This window comes from Thunnus albacares, chromosome 7 (assembly GCF_914725855.1).
Source record: "Thunnus albacares chromosome 7, fThuAlb1.1, whole genome shotgun sequence".
In the NCBI taxonomy this organism is placed as follows: domain Eukaryota; kingdom Metazoa; phylum Chordata; class Actinopteri; order Scombriformes; family Scombridae; genus Thunnus; species Thunnus albacares.
In genome coordinates, this window is record NC_058112.1 from 33695708 (window position 1) to 33720617 (window position 24910).

General features: G+C 39.5%; 1 protein-coding gene and 1 long non-coding RNA gene across 6 annotated transcripts in view; one reads left to right on the top strand and one right to left on the bottom strand.

Moving 5' to 3' along the window:
• The window catches only part of cadps2 (Ca++-dependent secretion activator 2), a 260717-nt gene that overhangs the window by 195728 nt on the left and 40079 nt on the right, over positions 1 to 24910 (top strand). For 3 of the 5 annotated variants that reach the window (XM_044355538.1, XM_044355541.1, XM_044355542.1), the window contains exons 15-20: positions 272 to 335; positions 451 to 574; positions 2385 to 2485; positions 4947 to 4955; positions 13156 to 13312; positions 19287 to 19428. In XM_044355538.1, the coding sequence (XP_044211473.1) occupies positions 272 to 335; positions 451 to 574; positions 2385 to 2485; positions 4947 to 4955; positions 13156 to 13312; positions 19287 to 19428 (597 nt within the window). Of the gene's footprint in view, positions 1 to 271; positions 336 to 450; positions 575 to 2384; positions 2486 to 4946; positions 4956 to 13155; positions 13313 to 19286; positions 19429 to 21708; positions 21829 to 24910 lie in introns of all 5 variants that reach the window. The other 2 variants (XM_044355543.1, XM_044355539.1) reach the window with 2 other exon arrangements.
• Positions 177 to 6605, bottom strand: LOC122985219. Its single transcript, XR_006404069.1, has 2 exons — positions 5870 to 6605; positions 177 to 323 (listed from the first exon to the last, which is right to left on the bottom strand). It is a non-coding gene; the product is annotated as an uncharacterized LOC122985219 (long non-coding RNA).

Consider the following 24910-nt stretch of genomic DNA (forward strand, 5'->3'; position numbering starts at 1 on the left):
ATTAAGTACTGTTCACTTGTCAATTAGCAACGTGAAACCTTCCTGAACTGCCTCGTCTGCGCTCAGACGGAGCTGGAGGTGAGAAAAGCTTCCTTCATCAGTGTAATTAGATGAAAGGAGGCAGCCATCTGTTGACGTTCTGACTGATGTCTTTCTGCCGCTGCTTCCATCTTCTATTCTTCTTTTGCTTCTTCTTTTTTTTTTTTTTTTCACACAGTTGTCCCTGAGATTGTTTCTAAATGTGATGCCAGCCCACGTTTTGCATCTGCAGGTACTGCTTTCCCTTTGGACGACCAGATGGGGCCCTGAAGGCGACGCTCTCCCTGCAGGAACGGGTAAAGGAACATGTTTAAATAACTGTGAAATATTTGCACAAACTTCCTGTTCGATGTTGGTAAAAATCTTTACAACTTTAAATAAATATGTGGCTGCTGTTTGTGTTTGTTTCAGGTTTTGATGAAGGACATCACCACTCCTGTTCCTCCTGAGGAGATGAAGAAACTGGTGCAGAAGTGTCTGGAGAAAGCAGCTCAGATCAACTACAGTCAGCTGATGGAATACGCTCAGATCAAAGGTGAGACTACGGTTTCACGGTTTCACTCCGCTGAGGTGGATTGTTGGCATAATGATAAAGTCTGATGGAATTGCGATTCCTGCTTCTTCTTCTTCTTCTTCTTCCACTGTAGAAAAAACATTCATGTCCTGCTGCCGCTCACTGTTACAGGCCTTCACGACACATGTATGTCCAAAAAATGTATGTCCTCTCTATCACCACGGAAACTGATCAAAACATCACAGGGCTCATGTGGATCAAACCTGACACATTCATTCTCAAAAAGCAGCAATAAAACGTGCTGATATATCAGTTATTGCTGCTGCCATGGAGGGATTATGAGAAAATAAGCCCCCCCCCACCCCACCCCACCCCACCCCACCTTTCAGTAACATTTTGCAGGTGAACCAGGACTCTCAGGTGCTGCTGTTGGTTCACAAACTGCAGCTGAACCTCACAGAAGAGAGGCTGGTTGAAGCTTCCCGCCTCAGCAGATCTTCACTGATATTATAACTGATATTATTATACAAAATACTACAGCAAACCATCGATATGCTGTATGCTGTGCAGCTGTATGACAGAAAAACAGATGATCAGAATATAAGGTTTGATTTGGTCGGCAGTTATTCAATATTAAATGACACTATTAACCAGGTTATCTCACTGAGATCAACGTAGTTCAGCAGAGAGAAAGAAAACAAACAGCCGTACAACATCGAGGACAAACAGCATCACTGAGTAGACTTGAGGTTAAAAGTTTAACCTTTACATATACTGTTCAGGTCCAATTTGACCCATTTTTATTCACTTGAGAGCAGTAAAAACACCCTGACTGACATTCTTTTAACCTGAAATTTTTATAACTTTTCCTAAAGTGATTCAAAATATATAAAATGGAAATATTTCAACTATTTTTGTGCAGCTGATACATAGTTTTGTACATGAAGGGTGTTTCAGGTTGATTTTGACCTTTAGTTATTGAACATTTTCAGTAGCATTCATTGAATTCATGATGGCAGCAATGTTTCTCCTGTTTTAGGTCAGTCAGTCATGCACGTACGCAGGCGTATGCACGTGCACATGGTCTTACAAGACACCACAATACAGTCACAGTGGTGAAACGTTTGTCAGACACAGACAAGAACTTCTTACATCACATTGCAAACCAGGAACTTTGTGTTCTGCACAAAAACTCAACAAATAAAACCAGCAACAAAAGGTTTCCTTCCTGAAACACCAGAAAAAAACATCAGACATGAAGGACATAGAACAATAATGAGACTTTGAATGTTTAATGTTCTGTAAACACACAGTGTCAAACCTAAAGGATAAAACTCTCTCTGCTCTCTGAAAGCTTCATAAAGGATCAATCAACCATTTATTAATGACTGATGATGTTTATAAATTAATAAAAACAGATTTGTGGTTCAGAGGTTTGGTGTAGAGACTAATTATGAGGTGATGGTGTGAAAATAGTAGAATATGAACAGTATTTAAGGGTTAAAATCAACCAGTGGGATGACGGATACTGTCATAGATATATTCACATAAATCTATAGACAGACTCTATTAATATTTTATATCAAAGATATTTCAGGAATTCGGTTAAAACTGTTATTACTCGGTGATGTTTACCATGAAGTTAAAAACGAAACCTTATTTTCTTTTGTCTTGAATGTAAATTTCATTAAAAACAAATGATTGAAATAAAATAACGAAAACGATAAATAACATTTTCAGGTTTAGATTTATGGAATATTATCTTTTTCCTGCATGTGAATTCAGTATTTATAATTCCTCTGTAAATGTAAATGTGTTTGAACGTGTTCAGCAGACGCTCAGGCAGCTCCGGAGAAGAAACTGGAGGACATGATGCGACTGGGAGAGCTCTGCATCGAAGTCCTGCAGCAGAACGAAGAGCATCACTCAGAGGTATTTCACACTTCTGCTTTAGACACGTAACACCACGGTGATGAGCTTTAAAGTCCTGCTTTACTTATAAATGTGTTTTACTCATCGTTACTTCACTTGAGAGTTTCTCTGCGCTCGATTTAAATCTCAGTTTAACACGTTTACCTACAATTCACAACTACTTTGGAGCCAATTATGGTTCAGTATGATGGAGGAACTTCTTGTTACATACCTTTAAAACTTGTCTGAACAGGATCATTAAACATATTCTGAAAGGTTTCTTTACTCCCACCTCCTGACGTTTTGACAGCAGTTGTTACCGTGATAAAGTCGTTAGATGTGGGGATGTAGCCCGTGATTAGTTTCATTATGGGTCCGTTTGGTTTTGATTAATTAATGAACCACTGAGTCTGTAAAATGTCAAAAAAAAGACCATCTGTCCATCTTTATCTCCCGTTAATAACAGTCCAAAACATCCACCGAGACTCAGTTTATAATGATAGAAAACAGAAGAAATGCAGCAGATCTTCATACTGGAGAAGCTGGAACAAGAGAATGATTGGGATTTTCCTTATTTTTTATTGATTTTTACATGTGGATCCATCAGTTATTAAACTGTAATTGATTAGTAAATAGAACAATGGAACGTTTCAGGACTAACTACATGCTTTTAGTGACTTCTGCTGTTCGCAGTAGTTTTAGATCTTAATAATAAGTGATGATTAATGATGAGTATTTTATTAATCCCAATGGGAAATTGCAGACTAAATTAATAACTGATTAATCACTAATGTTGTTTAGTTTAAAAACTTCACTTTGGGAACTAGAGATTAAATGTATTCATTTTGACTGAGGCTCGGAGATCCAGCCTGCGTTATTATCAGATCTGGTCCGCAGATTATTAGAACGTTTTTTTGGTTTCTTTTATTTTAGAGTAATTATTTAATGTTTAGGAAAAGCTGCAAAAGAATTGAAGTATTTTTGGAGGTGTTTTTTATTTCATAACTGATGCAAAGAGAAAGAAAGCAGCTTCACAGCAGTGTGTTAAATACAAAGGAAGGAAGGAGAGTCAAAAGGTTTTCATGGTCAGATCTATGTGTGATTTATATTGTACATCAGATGCACATAAGACGGTTTGTTTTATGCAAACAGGTAAACAGTATTTTAACACAACACAATACAAAATTATTAACTTCCTCTAGAGAAGGTGGACATTTCTACTCTACTAAATATAAGATTTAAATGATCATCATCACCTCCACCTTCATATATTACTGTAAGATTTTCTTATTCAACAGTATTTTGTTCAGTATAAAGAATGATGTGTTTATAATAATCTGTGTAAACTATGAATTAATTATTAAATTTGAGACGGTAAACATGTGAGCTGAATCATCAGTAACTTTTAACTGACAGGACGTCACTGTCAAAAGAAATCAAGTCTCCATCTTGTTTCATTACGTTAACAAATTAACTCTTCTTCTTTAAATCTGTTTTTTGTGTGTGTGTGTGTGTGTGTGTGTGTGTGACAAAGACGCCACGAGTCACTTGATCATTTCATTAAAGATTCTTGATCACTTTTAGCTGCACTGTCCACTTTTCTTTTATTTGCCTTCTACTGGCAGCGTTTTACGCTAAAGTGGCAGATGACACGGCAAGTGGCGGCGGCGGCGCTGCATTATCCGTCTTTCATCGGAGGCACGATGAAAACAACGCCCACGGACCATATGCACACGTCGTTTTATACGCCACGGTGTAAAACTGATCAATCATAGGTGTTGAGACGTAGCGGTTTTGATCGGCCCTAAGTGGCAGCGTGGCGCTCAGGCATCTGTTTCTGAGCTATTAATAACACGCCACGCTCTGCCGCTGCCATGGCGACTGGCGTGATCTCTTCTTTCCGAGCTTCAGATGTGATGTTAACTGGAAATTAGAGGCTTTTTTTTTTTTTAGAGCAACGCCACAAGCTGTCACGGCTTAAATTTAGAGATGAATCATAATTGTTTACCGGGCTGCAACGTGCTCGCTGCACCTTTGTGGGGTTTTTTTGTCAGAGTTTCATTACGATGACGTCACAGTGACGAGCCGGTGCTTCAGTTGGTCCACATCATCTTCTCTTTACAGTTCTTTTAGTTTTTTATCACTAACAAACATGACAAATACAAAAAAGAATCAACTAAAGAAGCAGAATTTTACACGTAAAACACACAAAAATCAAATCCAGAGACAGAAAGGTTTGGTTGTTTGTTCACTCAGAGATTAATGGGATTCATAAAGGGATTAATACCACAAATCTATTAAAAGATCAGTCTTGCATTTACATATCAATCATGTAAATTGTTTGGAGGCAGCAGTTCATAAACCTGGACTGGGAAACTCCCAGTGGAACCACTGCAGACACTTCAAGAGAAAATAAACTTTTTATTATTTATCTGACTTTCTGTCCTTTCTGTTTCTCTTTTCTTTGTACCTATCGTGGAAGGGAAGAGAGGTAAGTCTGCTGTGTGTCTTGTGTTTCACTGTCAGCCTCTTTTCTCTGACTGCTGTTGTGTGTGATTAATGTCTTCCATGGTCACTGGATTATTAATAATAATCTGCTCCTTTACGGAAAACACCTCAATGCAGCAGATTATTATCTCTTCAAAGTACACTAAACACACAAAAAAACACAATACCAACCATACAGAATCGTTTGATATTGTTTTTCAGAGTATTTCTTTAGTTTTAATATGTGTGAATGGTTATATGGGAGCATAATGTGAAGTTATTACAGCTGCAGCGTCAGACACGTGCGGCCATTTTGTTTGGATCATTGTTGCAGATGATGAGGGGCAGAAAATACGCAGCCTGATGTCATGGTAGCTTATTGATGGACATTTTCAGTATTTATAAATTAATTAAGTTGCTGGAAACCCCTAAAGTCACTGTTTAGAGGTGAATTCCGCAACTTTTCACCACACCACCTTTGCCAGACATCTGTCAGCTCTGGCTAGCTAACATATGAAACATATTCCTGTAAGAAACAGCAGCTAGTAGCAGTGATAACGCTAACGCAGACTACACAACGTTAGCTCTACAGGCAGTGAGAAATGAACTGTGAGTTTTACCAAACCGTCAACCAGCAGCACAGAAGCTCCTCTCACGCAAGTAACGTTAGCATGAAAACGAGCTAACGTAGCTAACAGTCAAGTCAAGTCAAAATGTGTTTGTTTAGCACGTTTAAAAACAGCCACAGTTGACTGAACAAAGTGCTGAACAGACTTAAAATACCAAAATACATTTATATAAAAGTAAATAACAAATAAGAATTAAAGAAAACAATGAACATAATAATAATAAAAGAAGAGAAGAAAGAGGAGCTCAACTCAAATTGAATGCCAACGAGGGTCTTCAGCAGTGACTTACAAGTTTTCCAGCGTCTGAGCAGATCTTTATATGAAGGTGAGTTGTTCCACAGATTTGAGGCGGCCATCGCAAAGGTTCAGTCGCCTCTATTTTTAGAAACCGGATCTCAGAACGTCCGAGAGCATCTGACTGGTCGACCTCAGCGCTTTAACTGGAGTATGATGATGCAGCAGTTCTGCTAGATAAAGTGTTGCCGGCACATTTAAAACCTTAAAAACAATAAATAAAATCTTAAAATCAATCCTGAAACGGACAGGAGAGACGCCAACGCTGGTGTCATGTGATCACGCTTTCTTTTCCCGGTTAGAGGACGAGCAGCTGCATTTTGCACTAACTGTAGACTGAGACGTAGTAAAAAGATGAATAACTCTCTGAAAACCTTTGGGGGGGAGAGATCAGCCTTTACCTAAAAGTTTTAATTGAAAAAAAAATAGTTTGAACAACTGAACTAATCTGCTCATCAAATTTGAAGGAGCAGTTGAAAATCACAGTGTTAAAGGTCTTTGCACACCAAGTCTGTTTTTTTGGTATGTGTTTTTTTTTTTAATCCGTCATCCAACAAATATGGTTACGCACAGAAGCCTCGCACACTGAGTCCGATGCGTTTTATTCACTATATCCGTTGCGAAAGTTCGCAATACGAGTCAAAATGGAGTCGTTAAGCAGTAAGGATGATTTTGTTGTCCTCTAATTCTTGAAAGAAAAAGAATGAACCACACAGTATAAAGAAGACCACCAATATACACACACATACACACACACACACACCTGATCACAGGTGATCACAAGTGATCAGCCTTTCGACAGCCTCAAAACGCTGCAACATACAGACAAGATCATGATCAATAGTTGTCTGCGTGTAACTTCTCTGCTGGAGCTGATAGTTATCAGTGTTTCCAGGTTGTGTCGTTTGCGTGTACGGTGGCTCTGAGCGGTCAAACAACTCTGTAAAGGCTTTTGACGGACGCAAAAAAAAACCGCAGGAAATCGAACCTGGTCCGAAAACTTTAACGACGGACGAAACTTTTGGAGTCGGTGCGTAAACGTGATTGACACAACGTGACGTCATATTTATTTTTTAACGTGCGACAATTTCGGACGAAAAAAACGGACCTTTAGCATTACTATAACAATATTAACTGCATCATGTTATATAAGTGTCATATGTTCTTTTTAAATAATAATATTAAAAATATATGTATCTATGTACCATTCACACACTAATGCAGCTCAAAGTGCATAACATTTTTTAAAAAAAGAAAAGAACATAAAAAAAACAACAGTTAGAATATTAAAATATTTTGTGTCAAATCTTCATCTGAAAAGTAACTAAAGCTGTCAAATAAATGTAGTGGAGTAGAAAGTATAAAGTAATATCACATGGAAATACTCAGGTAAAGTACAAGTACCTCTAATTTGTACTTGTAAATGAGTAAATGTACTCAGACGGGTTTTGTAGACTTGATATCAGTTCATGTTAAAACATCATTATTGAAAACTGAGATCAACACACATCCTGTAGTTTGATTTCATATCTGTATGCATGTAAACATGGTCTGTATATCACCTCTCTGCTCTTGTGTAAATATTTTTCCTGTAGTGCTCGCCGCCGTGAGAGCAGAAGGTCACCGCAGCGGTAAATAACACAATAACAACAAACAAGATGTACAAGTCAAACGGAATAAATAAATAAAGACTGTGAGAATAAAAGTGTCCTGGTTCTGTTTTCATGAACCCGTGACAGGAAGTGGTTTCTGACCCTGAGGCTGACGGTTCAAAGGATTTCATCTGTTCATGGTAACATAAATGCCATAAGTCCTTTTATAAGAGGAGGTTTCATCTGTGAAGAAATGACTTATAAGGCTTTAAACTCACACTCAGATGATCAGTTATTATAAACCGAAACAGCAGCCAGCAGCACAAAAAACTCAAAGTTGACAGAAAACATTCAAAAGTCAGTTTTTAGGTTGGTTTCCATGCAGCCATTTCAGTTTATCACCATGGAAATCAACTTGCAGCATCACAGTCAACATCTAATCCATTTTTTCTTTTTGTTGTTGTTGGTTTTGTTAGTACTCTTGTCATGCAGTCGTGAACAGAAACTGTATTTTCAAGGTCCTGCTAACATCCAAGTTTGGACAGTTAGCTGCCAAAAAGCATTTTTATGCTTGAACGATGTCAGAAAAGCAAACACAAGAAGACAAACAATGAGCGAACATGGACATTATGAAAAAAAAAGGACTGTGTGTGTGTGTATTCAGTTTTTTTGTTCCATTAAAAAAAAAAAAAAAAGAAAAAGAAATCTTTTCAGCAGTCGATTCTCATATTTGACACGCTACAACGTCCTTGCACCAAGTTTTCAAAAACACTCCCTGGATGCTAGCGTATATCACCACACAGCCGTAATGTAACAGTAACAAAAGGCAAGGAGACTAAATGCATTTTTGATGGATTATCTATCTTTAGCCATTTTAAAGACTAGATTGAATAGATTGAATTTTGTACAAATTGACTGAAACCAGCGGCTGTCTGGAAAGATGGAAATCAATCTAAAAACTACTGAAAAATGCTCAGAAGTGAATAATAGTTTGTAGTCAATAGACTAAAACATGAAAAAAAAAAACACCTGCGTGGTCTCTTTAAATCAGATGTCAGTCGACAGCGGCCTGAGGACTGAATGTACTTTCTATAAAAGAATATAAATAAAAAAATAAATGAATCCCAATGGAAACAATGTGAATTCAACCTAATTTAACTAAGCAGCTCCATAAAGAAATGGTTTTTCACCAGTTTGGTGTGGAGGAACTTCATCCATCCAACACCTTCAGGCTAAACTGGAACCAGAACTTATCACCTGACATCTTGGTGGCTGAATTAACTTTTCATTAATTAGCTGGTCACCTTCCTTCAGTTGTTTGGCTTCATAAAAACCCTTGTTGACGTCTGATGCACCAACAATACCCTTCAAAAATGGGAAACATCTTAAGTAATAGTGATGCTTTTTTCACATTTTTTTTTTTGGCAAGTGGTTTGTTGAAGGGAGGATATAGAAGAACGGATGTCCTTGGCAGTACAATAAGTACCTTTAGCCCATCATAGCGCTGACGCTCTCCTCCTCCTCCTCCTCCTCCTCCTCCTCCTCCACCTCCTCTTCCTCCTGGTTGTAAACAGGCTTTTCTCTTATTCCTTTATTTCTTCCCTTGTTTGCTTACCACTACCTCTTGCTCTTTGTTTTTCAGCTTCTTTTGTCATTTCTTCCCGTCCTTTTACCTGTTTTTTCTCATATTTATCTCCTTGTTTTGTCTATTTGTCATTCCTTCGTTATTCTTTCTTCCATGCTTTTCATCCTTCTTGCCTTCTTTGCGTCTTTCTTCCATTCCTTTGACTTTCTCACTTGCTTCTCTTCTTTCTTCTTTGCTCTTTCTTTTGCTTCTTCATATCTTTCTTTCCTTTATTTCTTCTTTTCTACTTTCTTCCAGTTTGCTCCCTACTTCCCATTTTCCATATCCCCTCCTCTCTTACTTAAATTTTCCTTACTTCCCTTCATTCTTCCTTCTTTCTTCCATTCATTTGGACCTTGTTTTGGTCTTTTGTCCTTCATTATCATATTCTTTTTTTAAATCTATTTTCCCCTCTTTCTTTGCCTCTTCTCAATCTTTTGTTGGTCCTTCCTTTTGTCTTTTTCCTTTTTTGTTTCCTTCCTTCTTTCATACTTCATCCCCTTTTTTATAACCTTTTCTTTTTCTTCTTTTTGCTTCCTTACGTCTACTTTACTTCTTTCCTCCTTCCTTTCCTCCTTTAATGTGTTCTTCCAGTTTAATTCTCGTCTTCATGTCTCCTTTTCCTCCTTTTCCTTGAATCCTCTGCTGATTTCTTGTCTTTTCTTCCTCTCCTTTTTCTTTCTTGATGGACTGATAGCAGCGTTTATTTACAAGCAGCTGTTATTGAAATGTCTTGAGATGAAAGAGTTTAAAGTGTCGAGGAATCGTCAGGCTGGTTTTTATTAATGCTTGTGTTCGTCGCCAGTAACGGGGAAACTGAAAAGGCGCGTTTGAAAGGCCTGATGAGTAGTCCTGCGAAGCCACGACTCAGAGCTGCTGCCGTGTCATTTCTCTTTTTCCCACCCGTCTGACATCTCTACCTCTTCTTCCTCGGTTGTACACAAATACCGACCTGAGTGCATCAGCGTGTGATTCAAGCCTGGTTGCACTTTTCTCTCAGAGGTCCTTTAGCCATCAATAGCAGCGGCCACCTGAGCAGGCTGACCTCTGTCCGCTGGAGAGCTACAGCAGCCCAGATGCTCTTTAGACTGAAGATATCTTCATTAGTTAATCAGCAAGTATTTTCACAACAGCACCTATGGGCTTTTTTTTTCCCTCTTCTATTCAAGTTTAAAAGCAGCTAACAGTCACAGCAGCCAAAGAAATATTGCATCTGTCTCCATTTATTCAGATTTCTAAAGCTTTTGACAGGTCGTGTTTTTTTGGTGTTTAGGCAGGGCGAGTTTATTCGTAGAGCACATTTCAACAGCGAGGCAATTCAAAGTGCTTTACACAGAACATTAAAAGCATTAAGACAAGGATAACATTTAAATACAGTTCAAATAGTTATTAAAGCGTTATAATAATAATAATAATAATAATAATAATAATAATAATATCTTTATTTATGTAGCACCTTTAAAAACAGAGATTACAAAGTGCTTTGACAGACAAAGAAAAAGCAGTACAATGCAAACACACACAAAAAAAGAAAAACAATAGAGAGATGATAAAAAAAGATTAAAAGACAATACAAAGATGCTCGAAAGACAACATTAAATAAAAGCAAGTCTGTAAAAATGGGTTTTAAGAAGTGATTTCTTCAATGGAGTAATAGAGGCATCCACTCATTTTCTGACATCTGTAATGAAGATGGTCTCAGAACATTTAATGATTTGCGAACAACATATAACCTACCTGGCTTCTCCTTTTTCTTATACCTACAACTCAGAGCATCCATGCGTGCTCATGGTGTTCCCTGGAGGCAACCTCTCTATACCCATGAACTCCATCTATTATTTAATGTGGGAGTTCGGTCAAGTTGGTTTATAACTTGTTACTGAATTCTCTGTGTGGTCCTCTCACTGTTCACCAGGTGTGGGAAAGAGAGTTTGAACATCTCGGTGGTGAGATCAATTGGTTATCCCAGTTTGGGATAATCTGGACCGCACATCTAAAAATGCTGACCATAAACTTATTCATTTTAATTTTTTTCATAGACTTTATCTTACACCTAGAAAATTCTATCTTATGAAACTCACCCTCTCCGTTTTGTCATCTATGTACTCTAGGCTGTGTGGGCTCATTTGTACATATGTACTGGGAGTGCCCTGGTGTGGCTGCATTTTGGAAAGTAGTAACTTCTGCATTATCTAATCTTCTGGGGGAGCATCTTCCATGTTGACCCAGATTGTTGATTCTGAACGATACTTCAACACTTAACCTGCCATCTACCAATTTTTTTTTAATCTTATTTGCGGGTATTACTGCAGCAAGCTCTTAGATGGAAACCTCCTCATTCCCTTCCCGAGTTGTTGAGTTGAAGGAAATTTTGTGCCATCCAACGGTTGACATCGTTGAGACAATCTACAGCAGCAGCAGCTAGGCTTCTTGGGTCACCGGGTCTCAGAGGAAGGTATATCAGTGTGTCGTCTGCATAGCAATGAAAAAAACATTGTGTTGTTGAATGATTTGGCCAAGTGGAAGCACGTAGATAGAAAATAAAATTGGACCTAAAATCGAACCTTGCGGTACACCACCGGTAATGTGGGCTGTGGAAGAAGTGAGGTTACCAATGGTGACTGAGAAGGTTCTTTTTCAAAGGTAAGAATAAAACCAATCAAGTGCAGCGTCCTTGATGCCCACCCAGGTCTTAAGACGGTACTGGGAGTGCCCTGTTGTGGCTGCATTTTGTAAAGTAGTAACTTCTGCATTATCTAATCTTCTGGGGGAGCATCTTCCATGTTGCCCCAGATTGTTGATTCTGAACGATACTTCAACACTTAACCTGCCATCTACCAAATTTTTTTATCTTATTTGCGGGTATTACTGCAGCAAAAAAAATGCAAGCTCTTAGATGGAAACCTCCTCATTCCCTTCCCGAGTTGTTGAGTTGAAGGAAATTTTGTGCCATCCAACGGTTGACATCGTTGAGACAATCTACAGCAGCAGCGGCTAGGCTTCTTGGGTCACCGGCTCTCAGAGGAAGGTATATCAGTGTGTCGTCTGCATAGCAATGAAAAAAAACGTTGTGTTGTTGAATGATTTGGCCGAGTGGAAGCACGTAGATAGAAAATAAAATTGGACCTAAAATGGAACCTTGTGGGACACTGGTAATGTGGGCTATAGAAGAAGTGAGGTTACCAATGGTGACTGAGAAGGTTCTTTTTCAAAGGTAAGAATAAAACCAATCAAGTGCAGCGTCCTTGATGCCCACCCAGGTCTTAAGACGGTCAACTAAAATAATGTGGTCTACTGTGTCAAAAGCTGCACTCAGTTGAGAGAATAGAACATAGAAATAAGCTAAAATAGAATAAGACAGATAAAACAGGAGAATAAAAGTTTCAGTGCAGTGTGAAATATTAACCAAAAGCCATTATTTATTATTTAATCGAGCGACCAACAGAAAAGTCTTCAGCCTTGATTTAAAAGAACTGAGAGTTGCAACAGACCTGCAGTTTTCTGGGAGTTTGTTCCAGATATGTGAAGCGTAAAAACTGAACGCTTTTGTTCTTTTTCCAAAAATGGTGAATAATCAAACACCACATTAAGGATCAAGAACACAGTTTGAAGACCAGCTTGACTAACTTCTAACTAAGGATATAAGATTAAACACACACACACACATATCAAGATACATATCAGCCATGTTTAGTAGCCATTAATTAGTCTTTGACTTGAAGCTAGAAGGATTTGTCTCATCCTTAAAGGTGGCAACTAAACCATCCGGGCGCCCAGAATACAAGAAGAAGAATCCTCACACATCTCAGCCTTCAATTTATTAAATCTGTCAGTGCTCTGCTACCTCTGGTGTTATGACTAAATGTCTAAATGACTAAATCTGGGAGCATTAATTTAGGATTTTTTGGCCCCAGGAAGTACCTTCAGAGACCTGTGAGTGATCAGACATTAGATGTTTTTTGAACAGTTGTCAGTAGGTTCGCGTCTGTGTAGCAACACCACGACAACTTCCTGTTTCTCTGATATCGTTTTGTTTTGTTTTTTCTCTCCGACTGTCTGTCTCAGGCTTTCTCGTGGTGGCCGGAGCTGATGGCCGAACACGCCGAGACGTTTCTGTCTCTGTACAGAGCCGACATGGACGCCGCTCTGCAGGTCCAGCCTGTCGACTCCTGGGACAGCTTCCCGCTATTCCAGCTCCTCAACAACTTCCTGCGAACCGACCGTGAGTCACACCTTTCTGTTTTCAGATCAACACAGCTGTACGCCAGGGGCATGGTATGTTTCAACATGGGTCTTAAACTCATAATTGTGGTCATTTTGACTACAGATCCTATTTTTGAGGCAGAAAACCATCCGGTGCAGTCGCCACTGTGATAATTTAGTATTTTACTGTCGCTGATATTCACTTTACCTGTTTGTGTGGTGCACAGGTGGGAGGTTCATTTAAATTGACTGATTTTTGAAAACAGAGCACAAAGTCACAAATGTATTTGAACACTTAAAGGATAGATTCACTGTTCATCAAGTGTTTTGTGTCTTAACATATTGAACAGATATAGAATGAATGAACATAGAGGTTGACTGGAATAATATGATTTGGTACAGAGTGTGTTTTGTGTTGTTTTTGTTTGTTCTTATTGTTTCTATGCAAGTTATATTTATTCTCTTGTGTTGTTTTGAATGTTTTTTTTCAGCTTTGACTTGATCGATTAGACTAGAAACGTTCTCTACTTCATCCTACGCCCTTTTCCAACATTGAAAGGTTATTATTTGTTCGGCTTACTGAAAGTTTGTTTCGTTGCCAATATATTTTATTTTGTTATTTTAACATGTTCGAAATAAAATAATCCAATCTAATCTTAAACCAGCAGTCAGGTGTCCATATGAACAGTGAAAGAGGTTTTCCTCGCTGTAATCACTCCTCCTGTTCATACTGGATATTAAAAGATCCTTCAAATGTGCTTTCAATGTAAAAAATGCATTTAAAAGTCTGTGTGAAGCTTCTATTCAGCTTCATCAGTCTGAGTTAGTCATATCAAGTGGATATCTGACACATTTACAGTCTTTTTAGCATCAAATTCCCTCTTTGTGTTTCCCTGTTGAGCTGCAGGTGGAAGTATAGTAACAAAAAGAGGAACTTTGACACTAAAAAGACTGTAATGTTGAAAGATATCTACTTGATTTGACTCATTTGGACGCTGAAGCTTCATATTAGCTTCAGATAAACTTTTAAATACATTTTTTGCACAGAAGGAGGACTGTGGATTTTGTCCTCCATCACTTCCATTCTTGAGAAATGCACCAAGGTACTACATATCTACACATAAACATCAAGTTTACATAAAGCGTTTCATATGCTTGCCTTCAGTCTACTTCCAGGGTAACTTGCAGGTGTAGCATTGATAGCAATGTGAATGCCTACGGGGCGACTAATCTCAGTCTCTGCTGGAAACCGTTCAGGCTGCCGGTGCTTTGGCAGCCAATAAATGCACATTTATTTATCAACTAACTATGTCTAAAACAAGACATGCGTGTCTCTCGCAGTGTGTGTGTTTGTGTGTTTGCGTGTTTATCGTGCCAGTACGTAGTCACAGCCAAAAGTGAGCGGTGAAGTAACTATTCATCGCACAAAGTGTAGATAAATTAATCTTATCAAATTTTTTTTTAATTAATGTTTATGTACAATGGCATCTTTCCGCATGAATGAAACGCTTGTTGTTTGTTGCTTGATGGGAGTTCAGCACCAAATTGAATAAATTAACAATAAATAGTTTGCAGTTGATGGATTTGTTCTTTGCAAAAAAAAGAAAAAAAAAAAAAAGGAATCTGCTATTTTGCATGAAGAGTATCAAACACAGTTCAGTGTATAATTTCCTGCTGCATGTAATCACAGCGTCACTCTGCCAGTTTCTGTGGGCTCTGAACCAACAAGTGTGTGCAGCAGTCAGATCATCCACACACACACACACACACACACACAGAGTTTCTCCAAATTAAATTTTGTCGGTTTTCTGTCTCCGGTGGGAAAGCTGCTCCTCATAGGAAGCTGAATGATCCAAAAACTGAAAAACAAAAAAATCTCTCTTTCTTATTTTCACACTGCTTTCTCACCACCTCCATTGCCTTCACCCCCCACCTACTGCACACACACACACACACACACACACACACACACACACACTGAGAAAAGGACGTTTAATTTATTCACCACATAGGGTTTCTGTGTAGTGCAGCCCTTTAAAATTCACACCTTTTTAGCTGGAAACATTTTATAAGCTGCAGCTTTCGAATGAAACTTGGAGATTGTTACAGCAAGAAATGAATGCTTAGATTTATTTATCAGTACAAACAGACTTCTGGTGCTCAGATTCACCTGCTCAGGAATAAAAATACACCAGAAATAAGAATTACCTTCGTGAACTGACGCTCAGCTATGACACCTCGCTGATACCTTTTTTAATTTCTTTCCATACTCTCCTCTCTTCTTCTTCTTCTTCTTCTTCCAACCTGACCTTTATTTTTGTGCGTCTTAAAACTGCAGCTTTTTTTTTTTGTTGTTGTTAGAGGAAATGCCCCACACGCCACGGCACACGGTCTCACCGCTAAGAGCGCTAATTAACACCGGTGACGCCGGAGAAAAACAAGTCTCGTTAAGAGAAGACGAGGTTAACGGCACCTCGCACGCTCCGCCGGAGAGTTAATTAACACGAGCGGCGACGGAGGCGGTCGAGAAAACTGTCGCGGCAGGATGAGAGACACGATCGGCCGTCCGCGGCTCCGTCTTCGGCTCGGCGTCGGCTGACCTGTCTTACCTGTCAGCAGGTAGAAGAGGAGGATGTTAATATGATGTCAGGCCGCTGTGTCACTTCCTTTGTCTTCAGCTCAGCTCTTATTTATTTAGTCAGTGGACATTTTTTCTTCTTCTTTTCAGCTCATATAATAACTACGAGGGAAACTGTGGGATTTAAAATGCATCGATTCTATAAAGTTTAATTAACTTTTATTGTGAATCTGCAGCTGTTACACTGCAAACAAACTAACCTACATGAAGTATAGACTCATAATTTCCAGAATCAATGCAAATTATTCAAATGTAACTCTCTGACAAGGTTTTCTTTGTCGTTTGTTGTTCATATTTCTAAAATCTAACATCATCTTGTACAATGAGAGTAAGTAAAGAACAAAAACATGAACTTATGCTGCGTTAAAACTGTAAATCTAAAATGGATAAAAATCTGAATCAGTCTTATTGGGCGGTGAGACGTCTCTTCTGTTCTCTGCTGTTATCAGCTGCTCCAACGACGACAAACTGAGTCTTTTGCTTCATAAAATCTCTTTTACTTTTACAAATATCCATTAAATCTTCACGTTTCCATCGTTGATCTGAGCGACGTCACGACAAAGGGTCGACCATGAAACTACACTGGGCCGACGATGCAGCTCATCATCATCAACTTGATTCCACAGTCTTTTACATTTCCTGGATGAAATTCCACCTTTTCAGCGTCATATGTGTCTGATTTTTGATTACAACGCAGATTATGATGAAGGTGATTGAAATGAGCTGACTCAGCTACGTCTATGTTCATGTTTTGTTTGTTCCCAAATCCTGAAATCATGTCTCAACGACCGATTTCAGACTTTAAGACTTGAGTAAGAATGAATCTATGGAACAATCTGGAGGATAATCAAAAAATATGATGTATTATTCTGGAAATATGTTAATATATGTATAAAAGGAGAGAACTCCCCATGCACAGCCAGTATCTGGTCGGTCGCAGGAACATATAAAGTGACTTTATTAAGAGCGAACAACGTGTTTCGCCTGCAGCTTCTTCAGGTTCGCTCAGTACATATATGTATATGTACGTATATGATGTCACATGTCGCCCCCTGATATGTACGGTGAGCGAAGAAGTTCTGATTTGTTTTGGTTGTCTTATACGTTGAAGTTGCTTTTTAACAATTTGTTTTGGCAAATTTTATAGAAAAAGCATAGACGGATATAAAATATGGATTTGTGGATCTGAATAATATTATGATTTGATATTGTCTGGGATCCTTTAAGGACTTGGATTCGTTTATTTATACAGCACCTCAAACACAAACAGTTCATCCAAAGTGTTTCATTGTGCAGAGAGAAAACCAATGAAAGATGATAAAATAAACAATCTATCAATCTTCACTGACACTCACATATCGATAAAAGACAGAAGATGAAACTACAGGGAATTTTATTGCTTTCAGACTCATTTATGAACAGTAAAACATTCTCTGGAAGACATCAACACAGCAGCAAACAACATTTCAGGAACAAGGAAACACTTTTTTTATACCAACTGATTTCTGTAATCTGCTTTTTTATGTCTCGAGGTCCAAACAGTGTGAGGAAAAACCTTTAAAAAATGACAAACTAGGACGTTGCGTTGCTGTATTTCAGATTGTCGTAGTATTTTCTTCCCTTGATAAGCAGCATCTCACTGTTCAGATTTCACTCGACTTGCATGCTGCAGAGAGAAAAAAAGTCTCGGCTCATTGTTTTTCTTTTCTCTCTCAGCCTCTCCATCGGCTCTCCGAGGCTTTTGTCTCGCAGCCAGCTGAGATTTGGCGAGATGCGAGGCGTTATTTAACATGGATGATGCCAAAGTACCTCAAATACAGTAACAGACAGGCAGGCAGATAGACAGACAGACAGCCCAAGGGCAACGTTGAGAACAAAAAAACTCAGCGCTTCATTATGTGAAGAACCCACAAATCTCTTTTTTTTTTTTTTTGTGGCTCATATCTTTTATATTTTTTTCTAATTACTGTCTTCTGTTAATGCCGTAATTATTCCAAGTGTCACAACATTAGCCGACTTGAATCGGAGCGTAATGAGGCAATAGACGAAGCACAGAAACACAGAGCGAGCAAAAAAAATCATCGTTTTGACTGTTTCCGCAAATGAGGTCTTCCCTCTTTGATAATTATGTCTAAAGTGAGAGGAGAGAGATTTGTTTGAGTTCAAATCCATTCAGATACTCAAAAACAAAACAACAAAAAAAGATAATGACGTTGATTTATAAGTTGCCTTCTCTGAACCTCACAGTGATAAAACATGAACAATCCTTGACTTCTCTAATTGCTCAAAAACAAAACATGAACAAAACCTCTACATCGACGGCCGGACGCCAACAATCTCAAGGTGACTCTTACAGGACTTTTCTTCAACAAGTGTATTATCTCTCAGTTGTTCTGCAGATTATTTAAATGCTCACTTGATTGTCAGCGTGTGTGTGTGTGTGTGTGTGAAGGCGAGCGGTTTGCGAGGGAGGGAGGCGGGGTTTTTTTACTCTCTGGAGGGCAAAAAGGCTAGTGTTAATCATGACGGAGCAGAGCGAGAGGAATTAAAACTAATGAAGTCCTGAGAGACCAGCCTGCTCGCTTCTCACCCAAACGCTCACCGTCGTCGTCGTCTCTGTGTCTCTGCTCGCTGTTGACTCTTACTGTCACAGAGGATTTATCTGTCTTGTTTGACAAATCCACAAAGCAGCAGCCACGGGGGTGGGGGTTATCATTGGAGGGGGGTGGGGGTGTACACAATAACCTGAACACCTGTGCATCCGCATCCGATCTTTTTAAGGCTTGTTATTGTTTTTTTTTGAGGTACTTGTACTTTACTTTACTTTTTGTCTTTTGACGTCTTACAAAAAGCAGTGTGTAGTCGGGGTCACATTTCACATGTCTATGAGTTGTTAACAGCTCCACCAAATAGTGATGGATTTTTGTTTTTGTGGGGGGTTTTTGTTGTTTTTTTTGAGCCATTTCTAAACAAAATACAGTAACCAAACTCTTCATGATGAAGGAACATGTCGCCCAGTGCAGCATGTGGACACACACAGGCTTTGATACACGCACAATACTTGTTAGTAGATCAGTTCATTGTTGGTTTGGATCCAAACATGAGATTTGTTGACAAGAAGAAAACTATAGAAAATCGACAGTCTTATTCTTTAAGTTCTGGGAAAGATCGTGGCTTTGATTAAATCAATGTAATCTGTGCGGCATCATTTTAATAATGTCTTTACTGTTAATTTCTAGTAGACATAGTTGTGTGATGTAGCTTCTCTGTTGTAGGTTTAATGGAAATGGTGTGAAAGGTTATTAAATTTGCTTACCTGGTCTTCTTCTGGCCCCCACCCCCCCACCCCACACAGCTCACCTGTGCAACGGGACGTTCCATAAACACCTGCAGGACCTGTTCGTCCCCCTGGTGGTCCGTTACATCGACCTGATGGAGTCGTCCATCGCCCAGTCCATCCACCGCGGCTTCGAGCAGGAGACGTGGACCTCCGTCAAGTAAGGCTTTGAAATCCAGCACAGTCGGGGTGATTGACGGGTGATTGACGGGTGATTGACAGGTGATTGACGGGTGATTGACGGGTGATTGACAGGTGATTGACAGGTGATTGACGGGTTAGAAGGAGTCGAGAAGTCGAGGTTTATACTGGACTACATTTGGCTGAAAGTGAAAGTTTTTCAGTTTCTTTACTAGTTTTTTCAGTAACTATATTTCAACGTGTAGCTAGGATCTGCATCACAATGACTTGTAGATTCAGATGTGGGGTTATTGTTTGTCTGTACTTTCATAAAGTGAATATTTTTTTTTATTATCTTCCACTTAGTTTGATCTGTGTTTTCAGTGTTTTTATTGTCATTTCACAGGAAAGAATAATGTAAGAGCTCTTCTGTAGTTTGATTATTGTACAGCGACATTTTAACACATCTGGACCTTTTTTGCATGAAAGGAGTTAATAATGACACCTGCTGCCCGCTGTGGTTAAACGGTTGTTCACCTCTGACCACAGCCAGGATGGGGATGGTTGGGTGTTTGGGGTGGCTGAAAAAATCGTTTCATGATTCTGAATCGATTCATGATTCATTCAAAAATCTATTATTTGAATGTTAGTTAATAACGTAATGTTGACAGGACGAAAAAGACGGAACTCAACAGGGCAGTGCAGCGAAACACATCGGCTGAAATACAATCTCAGATCAGAACCCATCAGCGAGTCTGACGACGATTTAGCTTTTTATTAGCTTTTTTAAAAATGATCTGCATTCATATGCATATATCTGTTTATAGCAATTAGCTGAAATGTCGTCTGGAATGTCTCAAGTTGCTAATTGGACTGTAAACAACGACCTGCGCACAGAAGAGGCCCAGATATCCGTCATCTGTCCGCCGGCTACACCAGAACCTCTGAAATATTGGTGGCTAAATCATTGTCAGACGACAGGCGATGGATTCTGAGATTAGCAGCAGTAACAAACGAGAGCAGCTGACCAACACACACTGCAGGACTTAAACAACTTAAACCTCAGAGATCAGTCTGTTTCAACTCAAAAACTCTGACGGTAGCAGCAGAGAGGCTGCTCTCCACCGCCAGAGATTAGACGTCCTCCTGCTCCCCTTACTGCAGAGCAAACACACCGACTTATGTCTTTACAGAAGACATTTAACTAGTGATGTTGGTCAGTAAATTACAGGCAGAAGACCATAAAATGCTTCCAAATGAATGCAGTTAAAAATCAAAAAGCTGCATATTCTCTCACACTTTCCTCTGCTGACAGTAACTTTTATCAAGATCATTTATCTTAACTGCCAGTTATGTTTCTTATTACATTTCAGTGAACTAAGAACACCAGTGAATGGTTCGGCTCACAGTAGACGGGAGACACCTTTTCTATTCATTCAATTAACCTCTGCTGGGTTTGGATAGACGTGTGTTTGTTACACCTGTAAACACCCAACAGTGATGTCACAGGGCTCTGAGGTTCACCTGTACATACGCAGCAAAGTGAGAATTAAACCACTGGAGATCAGTGAAAACAAGATTTTTTCAGGGGTGTTAAGTTGCTATTTACGTGGACTCTGAAAGGTTTGTTCAGACAAGAGCTGCAACGATAAATTGATTGATTAGTTGGCAACTAATAAATTAATTGCTAACGATTTTGATAATTGATTAATCGTTCTGAGTAATTTTTTAAGAAGAAAATGTCCAAATTCTCTGATTCCAGCTTCTCAAATGTGATTATTTTCTAGTTTCTTTAGTCCTTTATGACAGTTGTGGACAAAACAAGACACTTGAAGACGTCATCTTGGTCTTTTAGAAATAACCGTTGACATTTTTCACTATTTTCTGACATTTTTTGGACCAAACAATTAATCGATTAATCGAGAAAACACTCAACAGACTAATCGATATTAGAAATAACCATTAGTTGCAGCCCTAGTTCAGACTGAACACGGTTACTTTATAAGCATGGCATATGAGGTGAGTGCAAAAAAGCAAGTGGATGCAAATTGACCCCGGATTCATTGACGAGTTGAAAATATTTCAATTTGAGCTCAAAATTGCACTTATTCAATCCAATTCATGAACGTGCACAGACTAGAAAAATAAAAGACCACAACCTATATTGGATGCACACCTCATGACGGTATACCTTCAGTCTTTCATTTTCTAATGCCCACTGTTACTGTCACTGTTTCTTCTCTTTCTCTTTGTATTTTATTCTTTTAACGTTTCCCCTCTCCGCCGTTGATCGACCTCGCCGCTGACTCTGACCCAGCAGGTCGTTAACTAACAATCTAGCGAGCGTTCCTCTTCCTAAAGTCCCCAGCCTCCCCCTCACGCTGCCGCAGATGCCCAGCTTCTCGGCGCCCGCTTGGATGGGACCGCTGTGCGAGAACACGTATGTATGAGGGGGGAGGATAGAAGACTCAGAGGTGTTGCTGTGGTTTGGATTAGAGGTCTTCACAAGCTCTGAGAATGTATACCACCCCCCAACACCATCTTACCTGAACCAAAGACAAAACCAGCAGTGGAAGAAGTATTCAAATCCTTTACTCAAGTAAAAGTACCAATACAACAATGTAAAAATACTCCACAAGTAAAAGTCCTGCATGAAAAATCCTACTACAGTAAAAGTACATAAGTATTATGAGCTTGATGTAGTTAAAGTATTGCAGTAAAAGTACATAAGTATTATGAGCTTGATGTAGTTAAAGTATTGCAGTAAAAGTACATAAGTATTATGAGCTTGATGTAGTTAAAGTATTGCAGTAAAAGTAGTGGTTTGGTCCCTCTGACTGATATATTATTATATATGACATCATTAGATTATTAATAGTGAAGCATCAGTGTTAGAGCAGCATGTTACTGTTGTAGCTGCTGGAGGTGGAGCTAGTTTACACTACTTTATATACAGTTAGCTAGTTTAGTCCAGTGGTTCCCAACCTAGGGGTCGGGCCCCTCCAAAGGGTCAGCAGATAAATCTGAGGGGTGGTGAGATGATTAATGGGAGAGGAAAGAAGAAAAAACAAAGTTCTGATACATAAATCTCATGTAGATATGATAGCTTTTTTTTTTTTTTAAAAATTCAGCATTATTATGTTAAATGAAAAGAACGCTAATGCTAAAACTAGCGCCGCTAACAGCCGCAATCACTAACAGGATGCTGGCAGAAGTTCAGTGATTTATTTTGGAGGTATTTCATCCTCTGAGCACCATTAATATCTGAACTTTATTTCATTTAAATCCATCCAATAGTTTGAACGTTGGACCAACTGGTGGATCAACACACAGCTTCTAGCAAGGCTAAATTGGCCTGTAGTGAAGGCGCCATCTCTAACATGTAGACACATTCAAGTCAGTCATTTTCTGTGTTTTCATTGGCTGACTGAACATGCTCGTTCAGTCCAGCAGGGTCTCGTCAGCATTTTACAAAGACTGAACATTTGGTCTCAGGTTTGGTCTTTGGGTTTTCAGGGGTCAGATATTTGTGAAGGCCTCTAGTTTGGACCTGAATGCTCAGCAGTGGCGTCCATCACTGTAGCTCTGTTTGTGTCGATCTGTCTGCATGATTGTCCACAAATCTGAAATTAATTATTGTAACAATAAACGTCAGAACTACACTCATTCCTTTTGCTTTTTTTTTTACTCCCCCGCATGAAATCCGACTTTGTCTTGCCGCTCAGTCTTGATCTCTGAGAATCAAAGCTTTAGTCCATTGTTCTTGTCTGAATGAACCCGGACAGGGTTTGAGAGGGAGGTTTGTGGTTCTCAGATTGTTTCTATGACACTGCGGCTCTTTTGTCAGCGTGATGCCACCTGCATGCGAGACTCCGGTGAAAAAATGTTCAGTCCTTGTGCCGTGCGGTGTGCATGCTTCACGATGTGAAGAATGTCTGTCGGTGCAATAATAACAAATCAAATTTTTTTTCTGTTGCAGCTTGCAAGGAATAAATCTACCTGACATCTTGTAAGTTGAGAGATGTTTCATATGTGTGAAAGATTTATCAAATATAAAACCTGCCTGCACCTCTTCACTTCCAAAAATGTCCCTCTGTATCAAAATATGACTAAATATAGACAATTAAATAGACACAATTAGCATTTTCGTGTCTCAAATCTCATACTTCTGTACTTACACGTAACATTTTGAGTGCATAAATGCATTCACACTGAGAAGTATGGAAAAATGCACTGTGAGAACCCGGATGGTGCACTCAAAACAGTCAAAAAGTTGATTGTTGAACTATGGACACTTCTCGCCCTCAATGGTCGCCATCTTGGCTACGTAGCAGAAGGAGAGGGACCACTTTTCAAACTGGAAATGGCAGCCGAGTACGTTGTAACTACGGTGAACATCACCACGTTATACAAATGTAAGTTATACATGTGTTTTTTAGCACTAAGCACCACTATACTGTTGTCGGATATAAGCCATCAGTATGTTTTTTGGGTTAATTTAGCAGTCTGTAATGATTTAGTAGAGCGAACGATAACATGAATGCTAACGCTAGCTAATGCTAATTTGTGATCGTCAATTCCGGTAAGTGCACAACTGTTGTGTTTGATTTGAGACGACACTACCCTGTAGAAATTCATGCACTACGCCAGTAATATATAGTGTACACAGTGTACTAACAGTAGTATGTGATTTGAGACACAGCTCATGATTGTCTTTCCTGACACGGACAAAACTAGACATTTAAATACACCTTGAACTCTGGGAATCAACAGAATAATCAATAAGATGTTGGTTGCAGTTGTTGGGTAGATTGAGCTGTGAGTGAAGTTTGATCTGGACTCACCTGCTCAGTCTGATTTTCTAGAAACATCTCTAAATGTTTTCACGTGTCTGTCAGTCTGTTTCAGAGCGAGTGAGTCTGTAGCAGAACTGGCAGCGTTGGTGGCCATGCTGGGAGGTGGAGGGGGAGGTGGAGAGGGAGGGAGGAGGGGGGGGGGGGTCTCAGGAGGCTGGTCGAGGGTGTGTTTCTTAAAAAGGCTCCTCATGCTGACTCTCCCCCAGCCTTTCCCACAACATGGACCACACTGTTCCTCTACCTCACTTCGCTTGGCCCTCCTCAATCCAATGAAAAAACAAAAAAAAAAAAAAAGAGAGAGAGAGAGAGAAAAAGCTGGCACTTCATTAGCGAGCACAGACGGGCGAGTGGGATCGTCCCGTTCCCCGGGGAGCGGGGCGGAGTGCGCTCAGAGAAGAGCACCACTAATTAGACATGAGGGGGATAGCCACCGAGTATTAAATTGCACCGCAGACTCAGCCCAAAGCGTTTATTCCTGTGCGCCACTTGTTAAGGTAACAGTCTTTTAAAGGCGAAGTGAGAAAAGTGAGGGAGTGAGTGGCGCTTGTTTTAACCCCCCCCCCACCCCCTTTCCATCCTCCCATGGCTGTCATTCTAGCCGGGCGCTGTACACTTGGATGTCGGTGGCGGCGAGCGTTGCCATGTGTTGCTGTGTAACCTGTGCGC